The sequence below is a fragment of the Palaemon carinicauda genome, chromosome 26 (assembly GCF_036898095.1).
Source record: "Palaemon carinicauda isolate YSFRI2023 chromosome 26, ASM3689809v2, whole genome shotgun sequence".
Taxonomy (NCBI): domain Eukaryota; kingdom Metazoa; phylum Arthropoda; class Malacostraca; order Decapoda; family Palaemonidae; genus Palaemon; species Palaemon carinicauda.
In genome coordinates this window covers 97,476,860-97,495,412 of record NC_090750.1, presented here as the reverse complement: position 1 = coordinate 97,495,412, position 18,553 = coordinate 97,476,860, and the positions used below count along the sequence as shown (strand labels likewise).

The 18,553-nt window shown below is 34.8% G+C and overlaps 1 protein-coding gene across 1 annotated transcript in view; it reads left to right on the top strand.

Annotated features, from left to right (window-relative positions):
• Positions 1–18,553, top strand: part of LOC137620081 (uncharacterized) — a 489,014-nt gene that overhangs the window by 374,738 nt on the left and 95,723 nt on the right. Inside the window, exon 13 of the mRNA XM_068350356.1 lies at positions 17,025–17,129. Coding sequence (XP_068206457.1) covers positions 17,025–17,129 — 105 coding nt within the window. The remainder of the gene's footprint in view (positions 1–17,024; positions 17,130–18,553) is intronic.

The window sequence follows — 18,553 nt, the reverse complement described above, 5'->3', positions numbered from 1 at the left end:
GAAATAGCAGAACTATCCAGAAAAAATAAACAAACTAAAGACACAAGATTTTCATAAACACAATCAGACCAAAATTTAAAGAACCCTAAAAAAAGGATGAAGCATAAAGTTCATGAAAATAAAACTTGAAGCAGGATGCCAACAGATATTTGCTTTAACGGATGAAAATGGATATATTAACAAAAGTGATGGAGTAATAAAGATAACAGAGGATTTCTATACACTGCCATACGTATAATAGTGATATAAGAAAAAAAAATTCCAATACAAGTAATGAAACACCTGATCCGGTACCCAAAGTAACAGTATAAGTTAAGAAAGTTTTAAAAGGCGTGAAATACAAAGCAGACCAGGGCCTTGCGTATGATCTAATAATAGATGAAGGTTATTTCACAGTAATAAATCTAGCTGTACTTTACATAAAATATTTGTTCTATACGTTCTACTATGAAACAAACTATCATTATATTATTTTACAAAAAGAGAGACACAAACGACCTGGAAAAATACCGAATATGACAAACCACTCTGTATGGCATTTATAGATTATGAGAAAACTTTTGGTTTTATCAAAACTTTAACAGTAATGAGAGCCCTTGAAAAATGAGGAATAGATGATACCTATGTTAGAACCCTTGAAGATATCTACAGTATATTGGTATTACACCAATCCTAAAACTACATAAATTTAGTGAGAAAATTCCAATTGAGAAAAGGAGTTAGACACGGACACCCTATCTCTCCTAAACTATTCACTGCGTGCCTAGAAGAAATTTTTAAGAATTTAGACTGGGGAAATGTAAGACTTAACATTAATGGGAAACCTTCACAAAATAACATTTGCAGATGTCGTTGATCTAATTAGTGAATCATGGAAGGAATTGCAAAAGGTGTCTAGAGAAGATTTGAATTGAGGAAGCAGAAATGCAGGGCCAAAAAGTAATATGAGCAAAACTAATATCATATTCAGTGAAGCTGCAGAGGCAATAAATCAGAGTTAAGGGTGAACCTCTAGGGATTGTTAATGAATATACGTACTTAGGTTGTGGTGGCCTGGTGATAGCGTCCTTGCCTGCTGATCGCCAGACTGGGGTTTGAGTCCTGCTCAAACTCGTTAGTCCCCTTGGTTGCTGCAACCTCATTATGAGCTAAGGATGGGGGTTGGCTATAGGTTTACCTGTCGCATCAACAACCATTGCCTGGCTCTCCTTGTTCCTAGCTTGGGTGGGGAGGGGGTCTTGGGTGCTGATCATATGACTGACCTGTCCTTCATGATAAGGCAATGTCACTGTCCCTTGCCTCTGCAATTCATGAGTGGCCTTTAACCCTTTAAACCCTCAGGGCAGACAGTAAGGGTTTCCCCAGGATATGAGACCGTAATAAAAAGATGCAAACGTAGCGATGGAGAGCAGTTGGTAAACAAGAATCTATTATGAAAGTAAAATGCCACCTTCTCTTGAAAGAAAAGTATTCAATCACATGGTCCTACCAGTATTAACTTTTGCATCAGAAACTTGAAGCCTTACTGAAGCCTTAGAACATAAACTATTGACTACCCAAAAAGCTATATATATATATATATATATATATATATATATATATATATATATATATATATATATACGTGTATATATATATATATATATATATATATATGTATATATATAGTCATGTATATATGCATATATATGATTATGTACATATATCTTACATAAATAATTGTATTCATACATGTATATATATGAAATTAGATACACACACACACATATATATATATATATATATATACATATATATATATATATATATATATATACATATGTAGGTAGTAGGTTGGCCAGGGCACCAGCCGCCCGTTGAAATACTACCGCCATAGAATTTTGGGGTCTTTTGACCAGCCAGACAGTACTACATTGGATCCTTCTCTCTGGTTACGGTTCTTTCCCTTTGCCTACTCATACAACGAATAGTTTGGCCTATTCTTTACAGATTCTCCTCTGTCCTCCTACACCTAACAACACTGAGATTACTAAACGATTCTTCTTCGCTCAAGAGGTTAATTACTGCACTCTATTTGTTTAGTAGTTAGTTTCCTATTGGTAAGGGTAGAAGAGATTCTTTAGCTATGGTAAGCAGCTCTTCTAGGAGAAGGACACTCCAAAATCAAACCATTGTTCTCTAGTTTTGGGTAGTGCCATAGCCTCTGTACCATGGTCTTCCACTGTCTTGGGTTAGAGTTCTCTTGCTTGAGGGTACACTCAGGCACACTATTCTATCTTATATTTCTTAATCATGTTTTGTTAAAGTTTTTATAGTTTATATAGGAAATATTTATTTTAATGTTGTTACTGTTCTTAAAATCTTATATTTTTCCTTGTTTCCTTTCCTCACTGGGCTATTTTCCCTGTTGTGGTCCCTGGGCTTATAGCATTCTGCTTTTCCAACCAGGGTTGTAGCTTAGCAAATAATAAAAATAATAATAATAATAATAATAATGATAATATATATATATATATATATATATATATATATATAAATGTGTTATATATATATATATATATATATATATATATATATATATATATATATATATATATTCAAATAGGCCATATATATTTTTGATACATTAATGTCTGGATTCTCTTAACGACCTCGGGATCAGAGCCCCAGGCGAAATCACACAAAGACAAGAGCTTGGGTCCGGCCGGGAATCGAACCCTGGTCGGCAAGCTTGTATAGACAGTGACTAAGCCACTTTCTTCGGCAAGCTTGTATAGACAGTGACTAAGCCACTTGGCCACGAAGAAAGTGGCTTAGTCACTGTCTATACAAGCTTGCCGACCAGGGTTCGATTCCCGGCTGGACCCAAGCTCTTGTCTTTGTGTGATTTCGCCTGGGGCTCTGATCCCGAGGTCGTTAAGAGAATCCAGACATTAATGTATCAAAAATATATATGGCCTATTTGAATATGAAAAACACGTCTAAATGTGCAAAATTTATCATATATATATATATATATATATATATATATATATATATATATATATATATATATATATATATATATACACACACATGATGTAAATATATACATATAGGTAGAATAATTCCTTATTCTAACATGGAAATGCATGTTAACAAAAATCTTTTATGCGAGAAGTTGCTTTTGAATGATAATTCTTAAGAAGAATGAATTACTAAACTTTTGCAGTTTATTATCTGATAACCTTTCTGAAGTAAAAGATAGAAAAGCTAGTTAAGGCAAAAAAGCTGGTCGGTGGACTAACCCCTCCCCCCCCCCCCCCCTCAGCCATCTCCTGCTCCTACTACCCTGTAATGCTTTAAAGTATGAAAATTTAAACATTATCAACAATAGAGATAGAGTGAAAAATTTCCAGGGGCTATTCAATATAAAAGTAAAATTTTCCAATAGAAATAATGAGATACCCGAGCCGGTACCAAACGTAACAGGGAAAGTTAAGAAAGTATTAAAAGGCATGAAAAGAGGCAAATCAGTAGAAGATGACCTAACAATTGATTTAATAGTACAGTAGATGGAAGAGATTTCATAGTTATAAAACTTGCTGAACTTTATACAGAATATCTGCAAGAATGCTCTATACCTACCGATTGGAAATACTTTATCGTTTACTAATTCACAAAAAGGGAGATCCAAAAGACATGAAAAATTACTGCCCAATAATTTTACTCTCTTTAATATATGAAGTATATATGGTATTTGCTATTACTTCGAAAAGAAAGACATCTACACTTTAATCAACCAAGAGAGCAGGCAAGCTTCAGACGTGGGTATTAAAAAACTGACCACATCTATGCAATTAACCAGCTAATGGAAAAGTCAACAGAATATGAAAATCCGCAATTTATGGTATTTATAGACTCTGTGAAAGCTTTTGATTCTGTCAAAACTTCAGCAGTAATGAAAGCCCTTCAAAGACAAGGAATATATCTATACAGGAAGTACAGCAATCCTAAAACTACGTAAAAATATTAGAAAAACTCTGATTGAAAAAAAAGTTAGATAGTATATATTGGGAAGGTGTAGTGATTACTATTAATAGGGGATACCTTAACACTTAAAGTTTTGCAGATGAAATAGTTCTGTTTAGTGAATCATAGAAGGAAGATGATAGAGGATTTGTAAAGAGAATCAGAAATGTAGGTCTGAAAATGAATATGAGTAAAACTTAGATTATTTTCACTGAATATACAGAGACAACAAATACGAACTCGCTCACTCTGGGATTTCTCCGTACCCTATTCCATCTTTTTTTCTATTCTTCATTTTTAATTCTTCCTCGTGAATAATCCCAATATCGAACTTCAAGTCGTGCAAAACTCAGATGAGAAAGAATATAAAACCCAACTTTATGATTACGTAAAATGCCTCACTTTTTTTTCTATGATTTCCTTAAAAGTTCTAATATTCAAACTCTTGGGTTTATTGCAATCCGATCTTGGAATACTTAAGATGATGCTTCATCTCTCTTGATAGTTTGACGTCATTATGAACTATTAGAGAGCCCAGTAAAATCAGTAAGAGTCTACAATTTATAGATCATTATTCATAATACTAATATGGACGAAATTCTAGAGATGGTTAATGAACATATATACATACGACAGACAGTATGTATTTCCAAAAGACGCGAGAACAAAGTCAAAAGAAGGATAAGCATGGGATGGAGAGCTTTTGGTATACAAAGTGAGATTATGAAAGGTAAATTGCTATTTTCTCTAAAAAGGGAAAGTACTAAGTATAAACTTATGCATATGAAAATTGGTGCCTTAATAAATACTTAGAACATAAGCTAGTAAGAACTCAGAGAACTATGGAAAGTATATTGATGGGAATAGCGCTAAAACAGAATAAAAGTGCAACATGGATACAAGAGAAAATTAAAGCAGAAGATATTCTAACAACATGTAAAAAAAGAATGACATAATAGATGGACATTAAGATTAACAGACCAGGTACCTAGATATTGCAAAAGAAGCAAGAGAATGAGCAGATGACGATGGATTGATGAACTAGGAATATTTGAGGATTGTGACTGTAATAGAATGACCACAAACAGACGCAAGTGGAAGGACAAGTCTGAGGCTTTGTTGTTCAGTGGACTAGTATTGGCTGATGTATATATATATATGTATATATGTATATATATATATATATATATATATACGTATATATATATATATATATATATGTATATATATACATATATATATATATATATATATATATATATATATATAAATATATATATACACATATACCAAGGCACTTCCAACAGTTTTGGGGGTTAGCCGACATCAAACAAATTAAAAAAGGGGACCTTTCTTCTCTACGCTCCTCCCAGCCTGACGAGGGACTTAACCGAGTTCGGCTGGTACTGCTAGAGTGCCACAGCCCACCCTCCCCCGTTATCCACCACAGATGAAGCTTCATAACGTGAATTCCGTACTGCTGCTATATATATATATATATATATATATATATATATATATAATATATATATATATATATATATATATATATGGATGGATTGGATTTCTTGTTTAAATTGTATTTCTTGAATAGGTAGTTGTGTTAGATATAATTACTAGGCCAGTTTGTTTTATACAGAATACTGAGTTAGTTTGCATGTGAAATAGTTTTCAGTTGATATCCACCTTTCTCTCTCTCTCTCTCTCTCTCTCTCTCTCTCTCTCTCTCTCTCTCTCTCTCTCTCTCTCTCTCTCTCTCTGACGTCTGGGGAAACATTATAAACGCTTTGTTTGCATTTGTTAAAAGTTCTTGAAAAAAAAAAACTTTAGCTGCTTAGATAAAAATTAGTGTAATATTTTTGTGTTCAGGAATTAAAATGTGGAAGGTGTTTGCATTGTGATTACTTGAATCTTTACTTGCTTGTATTTATTTAAACCCCATATATATATATATATATATATATATATATATATATATATATATGATATTTATATATATATATATATATATATATATATATATATATATATATATATATATATATATATGTATGTGTGTGTGCGTGTGTGTGTATTTAATAATGTATGGCTCCAGCTTTCCTAGTAAAGTATAAAACGTGATAACACTTCTTTTCATATCGTCTCTGAAATTTTTTTTCATGGCCATCTCCTAGTTCCTGTAGTATCGTTGTGTGGCTGCCAAATACATTTCTTTTACTGTGCCATTCTTTGCACCAAATTCTCTTCTTTTTTTTATCACACATAAAGCAATTATCATGCTGCACTATATCTTCTCTGCAGTAGGCACCATGAACATATTACTGGCATCCTCCGGCACGCCCACCTGTCTATCGACTCACCCGTGTGGGTGTGGACAACATTCACGGGTTAGCCCGCCAGAATTTGCCCGTCAAGCCAGGAGCAGGACTCTGCCCTGGAGCACGCCGATCAGGCCCGGTCGTGTGGACAGGCCTTTGGTGTCAATCCTTTCCTTATTCTTTCCATACTTCTTTGTGTTGTAACTAGCTTATGTACAAAGGCTTTACAAGGCTCCAAGTTTCTGATGCACAAGTTAATACTGGTAAGACCAGAGAGAGAGAGAGAGAGAGAGAGAGAGAGAGAGAGAGAGAGAGAGAGAGAGAGAGAGAGTTGTTCTCCATTCCATCCTGGTATTTCTTTTAACTTCGGTCTCATATCCTGGGGAAACACTTACTGTCTTCCTTAAATACGCATATTCATATGTACCACAGACCCTCTTAGCCGCTGGGGCATGATGTAAATATTATGGTATTGCTGTTTATCTCACAAATTTAGATTTATAGAATGTGTCACGTTGTAGGTGTGGTGAACTCAATGGTAACTTAAACCATTCTCTGGTGGTGAGTTTCACAAATTCAGTATGCTTAGCAGTATTAGCATGTAGAGGTAACGGTCATGAAAACAATACCTTATAGAGAAATAGTGTGCACCAAACCCATAACCGGGGAAAAGCAGAATGTGCTCACCAGACAAAGGGGGATTTCTTCAGTTTGTTCATCTTTCTTTGCACTGCCCATCCCAGAAATTACTCTAATCAAGTTTTTAAATAAAGAGTGACATGCGGGTGAGATCCATGTGTAATTTTTCTTTAACTCAAGAAACGTGTATAGCTTACTAGTCTGCTTCGCTCCATTTAATTTGGCCTGATCCTTTTTGAGTGGTGCTGAATGACCACAATTAGACTAATCAGTGTACTGTGTAAAACACAGTTTCATTACCATTATTGTATCATCTCACTCACCTGAAATAAGCAATGGTTATTAAAGTTATTTTAAACCCATCTTCGTCGACTCTTCTAGGTGGTATTCATTGATACGTTTGTATTATTAAAATACATTTATTCTTCTTAAGTTACATCACTGCTACAGCTCTGAGTGGCTTGTGACTCGTGACTGGGCATCAACGTAAACAAACTCTTGTATAAAAGATATGAAAATAACAAATGAACATCACTCTTAAAAGACTTGATCCAACTGCAATACAAAAGTATGAAGAATCACATCCTATCTTTGAAGTAACTAATAAATGATCAAATCCTACATAACATGTGCTACTACACTTATAATTAACACTTAAACATGTCCATCAACGAAATACTGTGCAACATTACTTTCAATACATGTAGCGCATATATTATTACAGTATAAATGCATAGCAATTAGGATAATGTCTTACTATTTTTCCCCTTTTCTTTGAAGTAGATTTTATTTAAAATACTTCAAGGTAATACTATATACTATATAATATCGATTATTAGAACATTATTAGGACAATCACCCTTTCTAACTTTTTATCCACACCTGAAATATTGAGTTCCACCCCTACTAATTTCACCGGCAAGAAATTAATTCTTGTCCAGACAACAGTGAGTAATATGTATATTGGTGGATGGGGAAATTACAACTCCACCCCATGTGAAACAGTTGTTAGAGAGAAAAAGGTAAATAACATCACTTTGATACTAGCTGAGTTATTTAGTTTTATAAACACCTAAGTAAGCTAGATTACTTTTCATTACATATAGTAACAAGCTAATGAAATACCAAAAATACTCCTGCCTAAGTACTTGCTGAAGAACGCCAACCAAGTACCGTACCCAGCCTCAAAAACACGTGACTGGGTTTCGCTATGGAGCCCGCCATGGCCACCAAGCAAACAGCACACCTCTGCATCTGCAAATTATGTTGCAGAGCCTGTTAATGTGCAGGAAAATGGCACTTATGTCTCAATGCATGTTGTTCATTGAATGCTGAATGTGCTGCTGTAACAGGATTTCACCCTCCTATGAATCTGAGGATTCATCTCCTTCATGTAATTCCTAAAGATATTCTCGGCTGCTTTTTATGAAGTATGAAATCTTCAGGAATTCCAAGGCAAAAGAAATTACATGGGATGAACTCTATGCCATCTTATCTGTGTCAAGAATCAGTTCTCAAGAATTGTATATGGGAACTGGAATAAATCAGAAAAGAGAAAAGAAGTCTACCACCAATTTCTTACCACATATGCTATCATTATGACAAGTATTAGCCCAACATTACAAAATAAGCAATTCACTTAGCCGTATACACCAAACGTTTTTATTTACTCCTACAATACCATTTTTTCATTCAAACAGCCTCCCTATTTTTTTTTTTTTATTCAGACATTTGGTACCTATATCGGTGTCTATAAAAGGTTCTCAGCATAATTTGGGTAGGCAGGATTGCGTTGTTTTATACAACATTTAATTATCAATACTGTACCCTTTAAATGTCCCACATCATTATTAAATTCAATTATGAATAATTTTAAATGTAAACTCTCCCCCACTTTAGCATACCAGCTATTACCAATGAATTACCAGGCAATAATGAATTTTACACCTCTGCTTACTTCAGTAACTTGAGCCTGCATCTACACAGGTTGCATTTATGCAAGGGCAGCCTTGAGTTTGCTGAAATTTTAATTTATAACATATCTATCTCAAAGAGAACCATTCGGCAGAGATTGATACCTTTGCTAGAACTGTCTTTGGAGTCCATGTATTTATCATTCCAGCTTCAGCCTACTCCTGCATGAGCCTGGTAAGTCATCATTTGCATGGATACAACATTATTATTTTTATGCAAATGTGCTCTCTTGTCCGTACCGTACGTGTTTCATACACACTCTTGCAATGTAATGCTATTGCTTTTTTTTCTCTTGCTCTCTCGCTCACTGATAATAGAAGCACCTGTTTAACTTGCCATTGCGGTATGTTTTAGATTTTTTGAATTTTTGTGACATTCTTGCTGTCAACTGCTTGTATATAAGCTTGTTATCTGTTGAATATCTTTACTTACTTTCACCTCAACTCTCTGTTAGCACTTAACAACCACCTTGCACATTGGTGACCCCAGAGTAATCCACTCATCACCGCCTACACATGTAATGATGCTTCTCAGCGATCCTTATTTTGCAACCCATGCTGGGTCATTGAAACTGCCGCCATTCACCAAGCGTTTACTTGGTTCCTTTGCAAAGAAGTTCAGTTTTGCATCAAGAGCCTGACTTCCTCAAACAACAAAGCAGACTATGTCCTTGCGGAAGTCCCCGAGGATACTATCCCAGAAATATTTAATTTTATTTTTTTTTTACCAAGGTGACCCCCCAATGGCCTATGATGACCTCAAAGCATACCTTCTGATGCAGTACTCACCATCGCCAGCCGTCCATATAGCCAAGCCTTTTCATCCCTCTCAACAGCTGTTAGGGGACCAAAAGGCTTTGCTTACCCTCAGTGAAATGACCAGTATCGCTCTCCAACAACCTGCTGCAGACAGATCTCCTTGAGAAGTGAACCTACTTCATGCCCTTTAGGTACAACGTCTACCCGAACCTGTACTCGCTGCCATCCCTGATGTCGATACCTTGCCCAAAAAGGACCTGATGACCAAAGTCAATGCTCTTATGGACAGCAGCTTTACCACCTTCAAGACCTCCATCAATGCTTCCATCAGTACCAAGCATGTAGGACATCCTGCACATCACTTTATTAGGAAGACGTCGCATTCAATGACTCCATCTCTGCCCTCCTTTGTGATGTCAGTACTGGTAAACCACGATCATGGATACCAACCCACATGCGTTGACAGGCATTTGATTTCATCCAGTGGCTCTTACATGTTCCATTTGAAGTTTAAGATGAGTATCTTCATGGATGTCTTGATCTTGCCATCATCATCATCATCATCATATCCTCCTCCTATGCCCATGGACGCAAAGGGCCTCATTAAATTTCACCAGTCCTCTCTATCTTAAGTTTGTAAATCAATACTTCTCCATTCCTCACCTCCTACTTCACGCTTCATGGTCCTTAGCCATGTAGGCCTGGGTCTTCAAGCTCTTCTAGTGACTGGTGGAGCCCATTTGAAAGTTTGGTGAACTATTTTCTCTTGGGAGGGAGAAGAGTATGCCCAAACCATCTCCATCTACCCCTCACCATGATCTCATCCACAGATGGCACTTCAGTATTCTCTCTTATAGCTTCATTTCTAATCCTTTCCTGCTATGCAACTCCCAAAATTCTTTGAGGGCTTTGTTCTCAAATCTACAAAATCAGTTGGATATTATTTATTTGTCATACCATGACTCCTGTCCATTCAGTAACATCAATATCTATTTCAGGCGATTTGATTTACAATTTTTACTTAACCTAGCCATTGTCTGGTTTGCCTTTTTTCAATCTTTCATTAAACTGCAATTCTACAGACCCTGTATTAAAGATCATAGTTCCTAAATATTTACGGCTCCTGTGACCTTAGATGTCAGGATGCCAGAAAACCTTAAATCAATCAATCAATCCTAAATATTTAAATGATTCCAATGATATTTCATCTTCCATTGCATATTCCATTCTCATCATATCTATCTTTCTTCTATTTATTTTAAACTCAACCTCATGTGATATTTCATGCATTCTGGTAAGCAAGCTCAGCAAGTCACGTGCCATTTTGCTAATAAGGACACCGTCATCAGCAAATACTAGGTCCGATAATTTTCTGTTACCAGTCCAGTCCAATCCTTCTCTGCCATCCCCAAATGTTATATGCATTTCAAAATCCATGAGCAGGATAAACAGCATAGGTGATAGCATTTTCCATAAAATGCCAGCTGTCATAATTCCCCAACACCTGATGAATCTTGCAGCAAAGGGATGCAGGTCAATTCAACATTAGTGGTCAAGATGGAAGCAACCAGTCCTGGCCTTTCTTCTGTAAATATTGGAGAAACCAGTGAAAAGTGTGGTGACATCATATATTTAGTTTCTGCACACGGTGTAAGAGGTTGTGATAACGTTGCAGCATATTATTATTATTATTATTATTATTATTATTATTATTATTATTATTATTATTATTATTTTTATTATTATTATTATTATTATTATTAACAACCAGGCAAAAGCGATAAAATTTTTGCAGTCTGGCCATAAATCAAGCTATCAAGGAGGCCAATGGATTCATTCCAGCTTCTTAAAGTTTAAAGGACACTCCAGAAGCAATGATAGTGATATTTGTTTCAGGTTTAGCTGTCAAAAACAGGGAAGAAAAAATCCTGAGTACAGTTAAAATTGATGTTATGTCTATAGGTCTACTTGCTGAGTTATTAGCAGCCATAGCCTGGCCCTAGCTTGGATGGAGAGGGGGCTTGGGCGCTGATCATATGTATATATGGTCAGTCTCTAGGGCATTATCCTGCTTGCTAAGGCAATGCCACTGTCCCTTACCTCTGCCATTCATGAGAGACGTTCTAAAAAAAAAAGACAATTGTACTTCATTACATGTGGGTTGGTCTGGGTTTTGTAAATGTGATGGGGAGGACTATAGTCGGAATCATAGACCTGTGACCCTGACTAAATGCAAGATCAGGATGACAATTATTAGTTTAAAGTTTTTATCGACATTATTATTATTATTATTATTATTATTATTATTATTAGCTAAGCTACAACCCTAGTTGGAAAAGCAGGATGCTATAATCCCAGGGGCTCCAACAGGGAAAATAGCCCAGTGAGGAAAGGAAACAAGGAAAAATATAAGATTTTAAGAGCAGTAACAACATGAAAATAAATATTTCCTATATAAACTATAAAAGCTTTAACAAAACAAGAGGAAGAGAAATAAGATAGAATAGTGTGCCCGAGTGTACCCTTAAGCAAGAGAACTCTAACCCAAGACATTGGAAGACTATGTACAGAGGCTATGGCACTACCCAAGACTAGAGAACAATGATTTGATTTTGGAGTGTCCTTCTCCTAGAAGAGCTGCTTACCATAGCTAAAGAGTCTCTTCTACACTTACCAAGAGGAAATTAACCACTGAACAATTACAGAGAAGTAGTTAATCCCTTGGGTGAAGAAGAATTGTTTGGTAATCTCAGTGTTGTCAGGTGTATGAGGACAGAGGAGAGTATATAAAGAATAGGCCAGACTATTCGGTGTATGAGTAGGCAAAGGGAAAGTGAACCGTAACCAGAGAGAAGGATCCAATGTAGCACTGTCTGGCCAGTCAAAAGACTCCATAACTCTCTAGCGGTAGTATCTTAACGGGTGGCTGGAGCCCAGGCCAACCTTACTACCTACAAAAGGCATCTTCAATACTAGTATTATTATTGCCTGTGCTGTTTCCAGATTTTGTCATTGTATACCTATGAACATTTCGTGGTAATCAATATTCATAAGAATACAATTTCTCATCTTTCAAAAATATATTTGTTATTACATAGTTAAAAGTTCATATAAGTAAAGCCGTAATGCATCCACTGTTAAATCCTTTCTTGTGATGGAATTCAGCTAAATAGTCCCTAACCACCAATTTAAATTTACAGTTATTACAAATCCTAAATCTACTTCGAAATGCAAGGCAGCTTAAATACGTGGTTTCAATGAACGTGCGAGACGAACAGCGGCGCCGTAAAATGGCGCCTCCGGTCAGGGCACAGCTCTGCCACAAAACGCAAGATTTAATGATAAATAGTCGTTACTTTACGGCCAGAGCTTATTTAAACAATACTAGAACCTGGTACTCAACTTTCCAGAGGAAGGCGAGGCCGAAAGCTGCGACATGGCTAACGATGAACACAGATAAGAAAATCTACTTCGAAATGCAAGACAGCTTAAATACGTGGTTTCAATGAATTTGAAATACTGATGGACATAATTCAATTTCTAATTTAGATTCAGTAAATGACACAACTAGCTTGGAGCTTTGAAGAGAGATTGCCTCGGGATATGTATTTCTTAATTCACTGATCACCAAGATCACATTCGTTATAAACTAATGGTATTCTGCTATCTGTTGTCAATGAATCTTAATAATTTAAGAGTAAATGTCTCTAATGACGTCATCTTGTTATTTTAAGCAATCCTTGTTACCAAGAGTTGATGAAATTATTTTCAATCACTAAAACCACGAACTAAATGCAACTATCAATAGCTTTTAATGAATTTGAACATTTAAAGAGATTTTAAGAATAAGTATCATGTCGGCACTCATCTTGAATTTTCCAAAAAAAAAAAAAAAAAAATCGTTGGAAATTCATGTAATATGATTGGCTGATCTTTATAACCTGGAAAATCAGGATTTAGCTGAAATTTGCCTAAATTTTTCAATAATTTGATTTCTCAAATCAAGATGTCTAGAGGTGGCTATCTTTAAGTGGGAGAGTTGCACCCGCCGAAATCTTCCTTTGAAACATTCAGAATCAAAGTCCACGTTTCGCACACCCTGACTAAAAATCACCACGACTATTAACCCTTTTACCCCCAATGCTATTTGGAACTTTCCAACCCTTAACCCCCAGGCGTTTTTTTTCAAGCACATTTTGTAATACATAATTTTTAAATTGCTCTAACAGCCTTAATTTTCGTCATAGAGAGGTCAGGTTGGTCTCACTCTTTTGGAAAATGTCTGATGTTTCTCATAAAGTTATCAAAAATATGCAAAAAAAAAAAATGTAAATAGCAGTTTTTTGCAAGGACATACCAAGGCATGAGTTTTGTGAAACGTACCAGTACGTCCATTGGGGGTAAAAGGGTTAAAAGAACATGTTATTCTCACGTTCGTTCTAAGAAATCAAGGATTTAGTATCACCTTTGAAAAACAAGAAGGCAATATCGACTCCTGTTCAATATTTTGCGTAAAATGAAGTACAATTTCAAGCATGATGCTCCTATGGACTGGACAACGTCTGTTGGATGTCATTTACTCCCCAATCAAGAGAGATTATTAGCTCAAATGTCTATCGTGAAAGAAATTGCGTATGAATGTTTATAGGAAGTAGTTGCTGAACATTGCATCTGACAAAAAATAATGAGATAGATTTGTCAGAAGGAGGATAGCCGTGTTATTGTTTGTAATTGACGACATCGCTTTAAAGATAGCCTACACTGAGTGTATGACCAATCCCCGTAGACGATATCATGTTGGCTTCAAGTGATTTGCCGGGAAAGAAATTTTTCCTCTTGTTTTTCTGTCCGTCATGTCGTTCATTAAATGCTAATCACATTTTTATTTTCTCTTTTTGTGTTGATTCGATGTATTTTTTTTTTTTATCTCGCTTGTGCATTGCCAAAAATATCATTTTTTTACAGACAGGTCTGCGAGTATCTTTTACTTCATCTTTTAATTGTAATGTTTTCTACCTAGTTTTGTGTAAGAAATTCGGAAGCTTTAGTAGTATGTCTAAATGTAGGAGCGTTTTAAAGTACGTGTATACTATATGGGAACCGTTATTCTGACATCCGATTCTTCTAAAAATTACCAAGATATTTGGCACTTCGTGTTCCTACGAAGAAGGCTAATAAAGGTTTTCATCCTCACTTGACTGTAAGCACTCTACCATTCAACTCCATCGTGTATAAAGTCGCGCTCTTCCTGACATTAAGGTCCCGTACCCAAAACTTTATAGCTCTTCATCTTCTCCTTTCTTCTGATATTTTAAATTAGAAAATAATTCCCTAACCTATCATCAGCCATTCTCTTCACACGAATGAATCCTTACGAAACAACACTTTGATCCAGCTGCATATGGTGTTATTTCTTTTTTCAGAGTTCGATTCATTATTATTATTATTATTATTATTATTATTATTATTATTTTTATTATTATTGTTATTATTATCATTTATTATTATTATTATTATTATTATTATTATTATTATTGTTATTATTATTATTATTATTATTATTATTATTATCTTTTTTCTCTATCACAGTCTTTCGACTGGTTGGTATATATAGCGTAGGGTTCCGGGTTGCATCCTGTCTCCTTAGGAGTCCATCACTTTTCTTATCATGTGCGCCATTCCTAGGATCATACTCTTTTGCATGAGTCCTGGCGCTACTTCAGCCTCTAGTTTTTCTAGATTCCTTTTCAGGGATCTTTGGATAGTGCCTAGTGTTCCTAGGATTATGGATACAATTTCCACTGGCATATCCCATATACTTCTTATTTCTATTTTAGGCCTTGAAAAGCAGGAACTAACAGGGAAAAATAGCCCATTGGGCAAAGGGGGCAAGGAAATAAATGAACTACAAGAGAGGTAATGAATAATTCAAATAAAATAATTTGAGAACAGGTAGAACAATAAAATAGATCTTTCTTATATAATCTATAAAAACTTCATAAAAATAGGAGGAAGAGAAATAAAATAGAATAGTGAGCCCAAGTGTACCCCCAAGCAAGAGAACTCTACCCCATCACTGTGGATGACCACGGTACGGTGGTTAGGGCACTATCGAAAACTAGAGAACAATGGTTATATTTTCGAGTTTTCTTCTCGTAAAAGAGCTGCTTACCATAGCCAAAGAGTCCCTTCTATCTTCATCAAGAGGAAAGTAACCACTGAAAAATTACAGTGCAGTATTTGACCTCTTGAGTGAAGAGGTATTGTTTGAGAATTTCAGTGTTGTCAGGTGTACAAGGACAGAAGAGAATGTGGAAAGAACAGGCCAGACTATACGGTGTATGTGTAGATAAAAGGAAAATGGTCCGCAACCAAAAAGCCAAAAAGAGGGATCAAATGTAGTATTATCTGGCCAAGGGACCCTATAAATCTCTAGCGGTAGCATATTAACGGGTGGCTGGTGCCCTATTGTTGTTATATAATACTTAACATTTGCACTAAATTACATTAAGTGAATTATGCTATTAATATTAATAAAAATAAGAACTTATTGAGCAAAAAAAAAAAAAAATCTAGTGGTTTTTCAGTGTTTGACGGAGAACATCTATATACATCGACAGTAATTTGAAAACTTTTGCTACTATATTGGGAGACGGCCTCGTCCCACACTGTCGCCTGCTACCGTATTTGGATTTCCAAATTTTAATAAGTTCTTTCGCAATATTACTCTAGTGTATATAGATTATAATTTGTGGTTTGTTTACCAGCCCTTGATACTATTATCAAGGTGTTATCACTTTCTCTATCGGAGGTATATATATATATATATATATATATATATATATATATATATACATATATATGTATATATGTATATATATATATAAATGTATAATATATATATATATTATATATATATATATATATACAGTATATGTATATATACATATATATATGTAAATATATAATATATGCACATATATATATATATATATATTATATATAATATTTATATATATATATATATATATATATATATATATATATATATATATATATATATATATATATATGTATGTATTTATGTGTGTATGTATGTGCGATGGATGTGTATGTGTGTGTGTGAGAGAGAGAGAGAGAGAGAGAGAGAGAGAGAGAGAGAGGGAGAGAGAGGTGTATGTTTGTGTACTTACAATTAAATCTCATTATCATATTTTTAAATATATTTATAAAAATGTTTATTAGTGAACCTTCGCAATATATCTTAAATAGAATTTTTTTTTTTCACGAGGCCCACTGTTTCATAACATGTGATGTGTTTCAGGTGCCGAAGGTTTAATGGCCGTAGCAGAGGAAAGTGGTTCCAGAATGCAGTTCCCCAGGGGATACCGCTCGCTTCTCACATCCCCTTGGATAACTACCAACACGGGTGAGTACAAAATATGACTGCAAGACCTTCAAAGCTATTGAAAGGAAACCTTGACATATATTCCCAAAGCAGAAAGACCTAAAGCAGCTTATCCAAGATTATAAAATTTGAGGTGATGAGCTAGCCTCGGATCATATTCGCCCTTGGTAGATTTAAAGATGTGCTTCAGCTTTGAATGGAAAAGGAAAACATTAATGTACACATTAAGGCCCGTGGTATGCTTGGAACTTAGCAAACAATAAGTACAAGCGTTAGGGCATCGGTTCAGCTGAACACTTTATTTATGGAAAAATATATATTTCAGTTAATTCTCTCTCTCTCTCTCTCTCTCTCTCTCTCTCTCTCTCTCTCTCTCTCTCTCTCTCTCTCTCTCTCTGCAACAAACATATATTTGATTTCATTATTTGCTTTGATCCTTTAATAAGATTACATTGAATTACTTTAAGAAATGAATATTTATAAAAATTTAAATACCTTGAAACGTTCAATTTCCTTCTATCTTCTATAGAATCTTTCATATCACTTATACGAATAATGACATCACGTCTTTTTTTGCTGTATGGTTTGCTCTCCTAAGGAAGTACTGACTGACAGTTCTCAGTACTGGAAGAGGCTGTTTACTGGAAAAACTCTTTTTGAAAAGTGTTTTTAATCATTGGTGTTTATACAAATTTACTTTATGATTTTTTCTTGTTTTTTTTTGTTTTAATGGGAAGTCTTGATTAAAACTATTATCAAAAATTATGTTCTTAGCAAAATTTTGGAAAAACTGCATGGGCATTAAATAAAAAAGATTGCAGTGATAATATTTAAAAGAAAGGCCAGTACGTAAAAGTTGTCGATGTCCTAAAAGGATATTGCTTAGATTGTGTGGGTGTTCTCTGGGAGAAAAAAAAAGGATTATATAGTAACTAAGAACATTAAGCTTCTCTCTCTCTCTCTCTCTCTCTCTCTCTCTCTCTCTCTCTCTCTCTCTCTCTCTCTCTCTCTCTCTCTCGGTATATATACAATATATATATATATATATATATATATATATATATATATATATATATATATATATATATATATATATACATAAATATATATATATATATATATATATATACAGAAATATATATATATATATATATATATATATATATATATGAATATACATATATGTATATATATATATATATATATATATATATATATATATATATATATAGTGAGAGCGTTTATTCAGACAATCATTATCTCACTGCATTGTAACTTTGGCTTGTAGGCCAATCGGTGCCATACCCAGTTACAGTCCCTGCTACAGACTTCGTTCCTTTCCACTGCTAACCATTCATCACTATGTGATATCACCTCTCCGCGTGTTTCTCTATGTTATCAGTCCAAGATACCTTGGTGTGCCAGCCGTTTGATTACCTTATTTT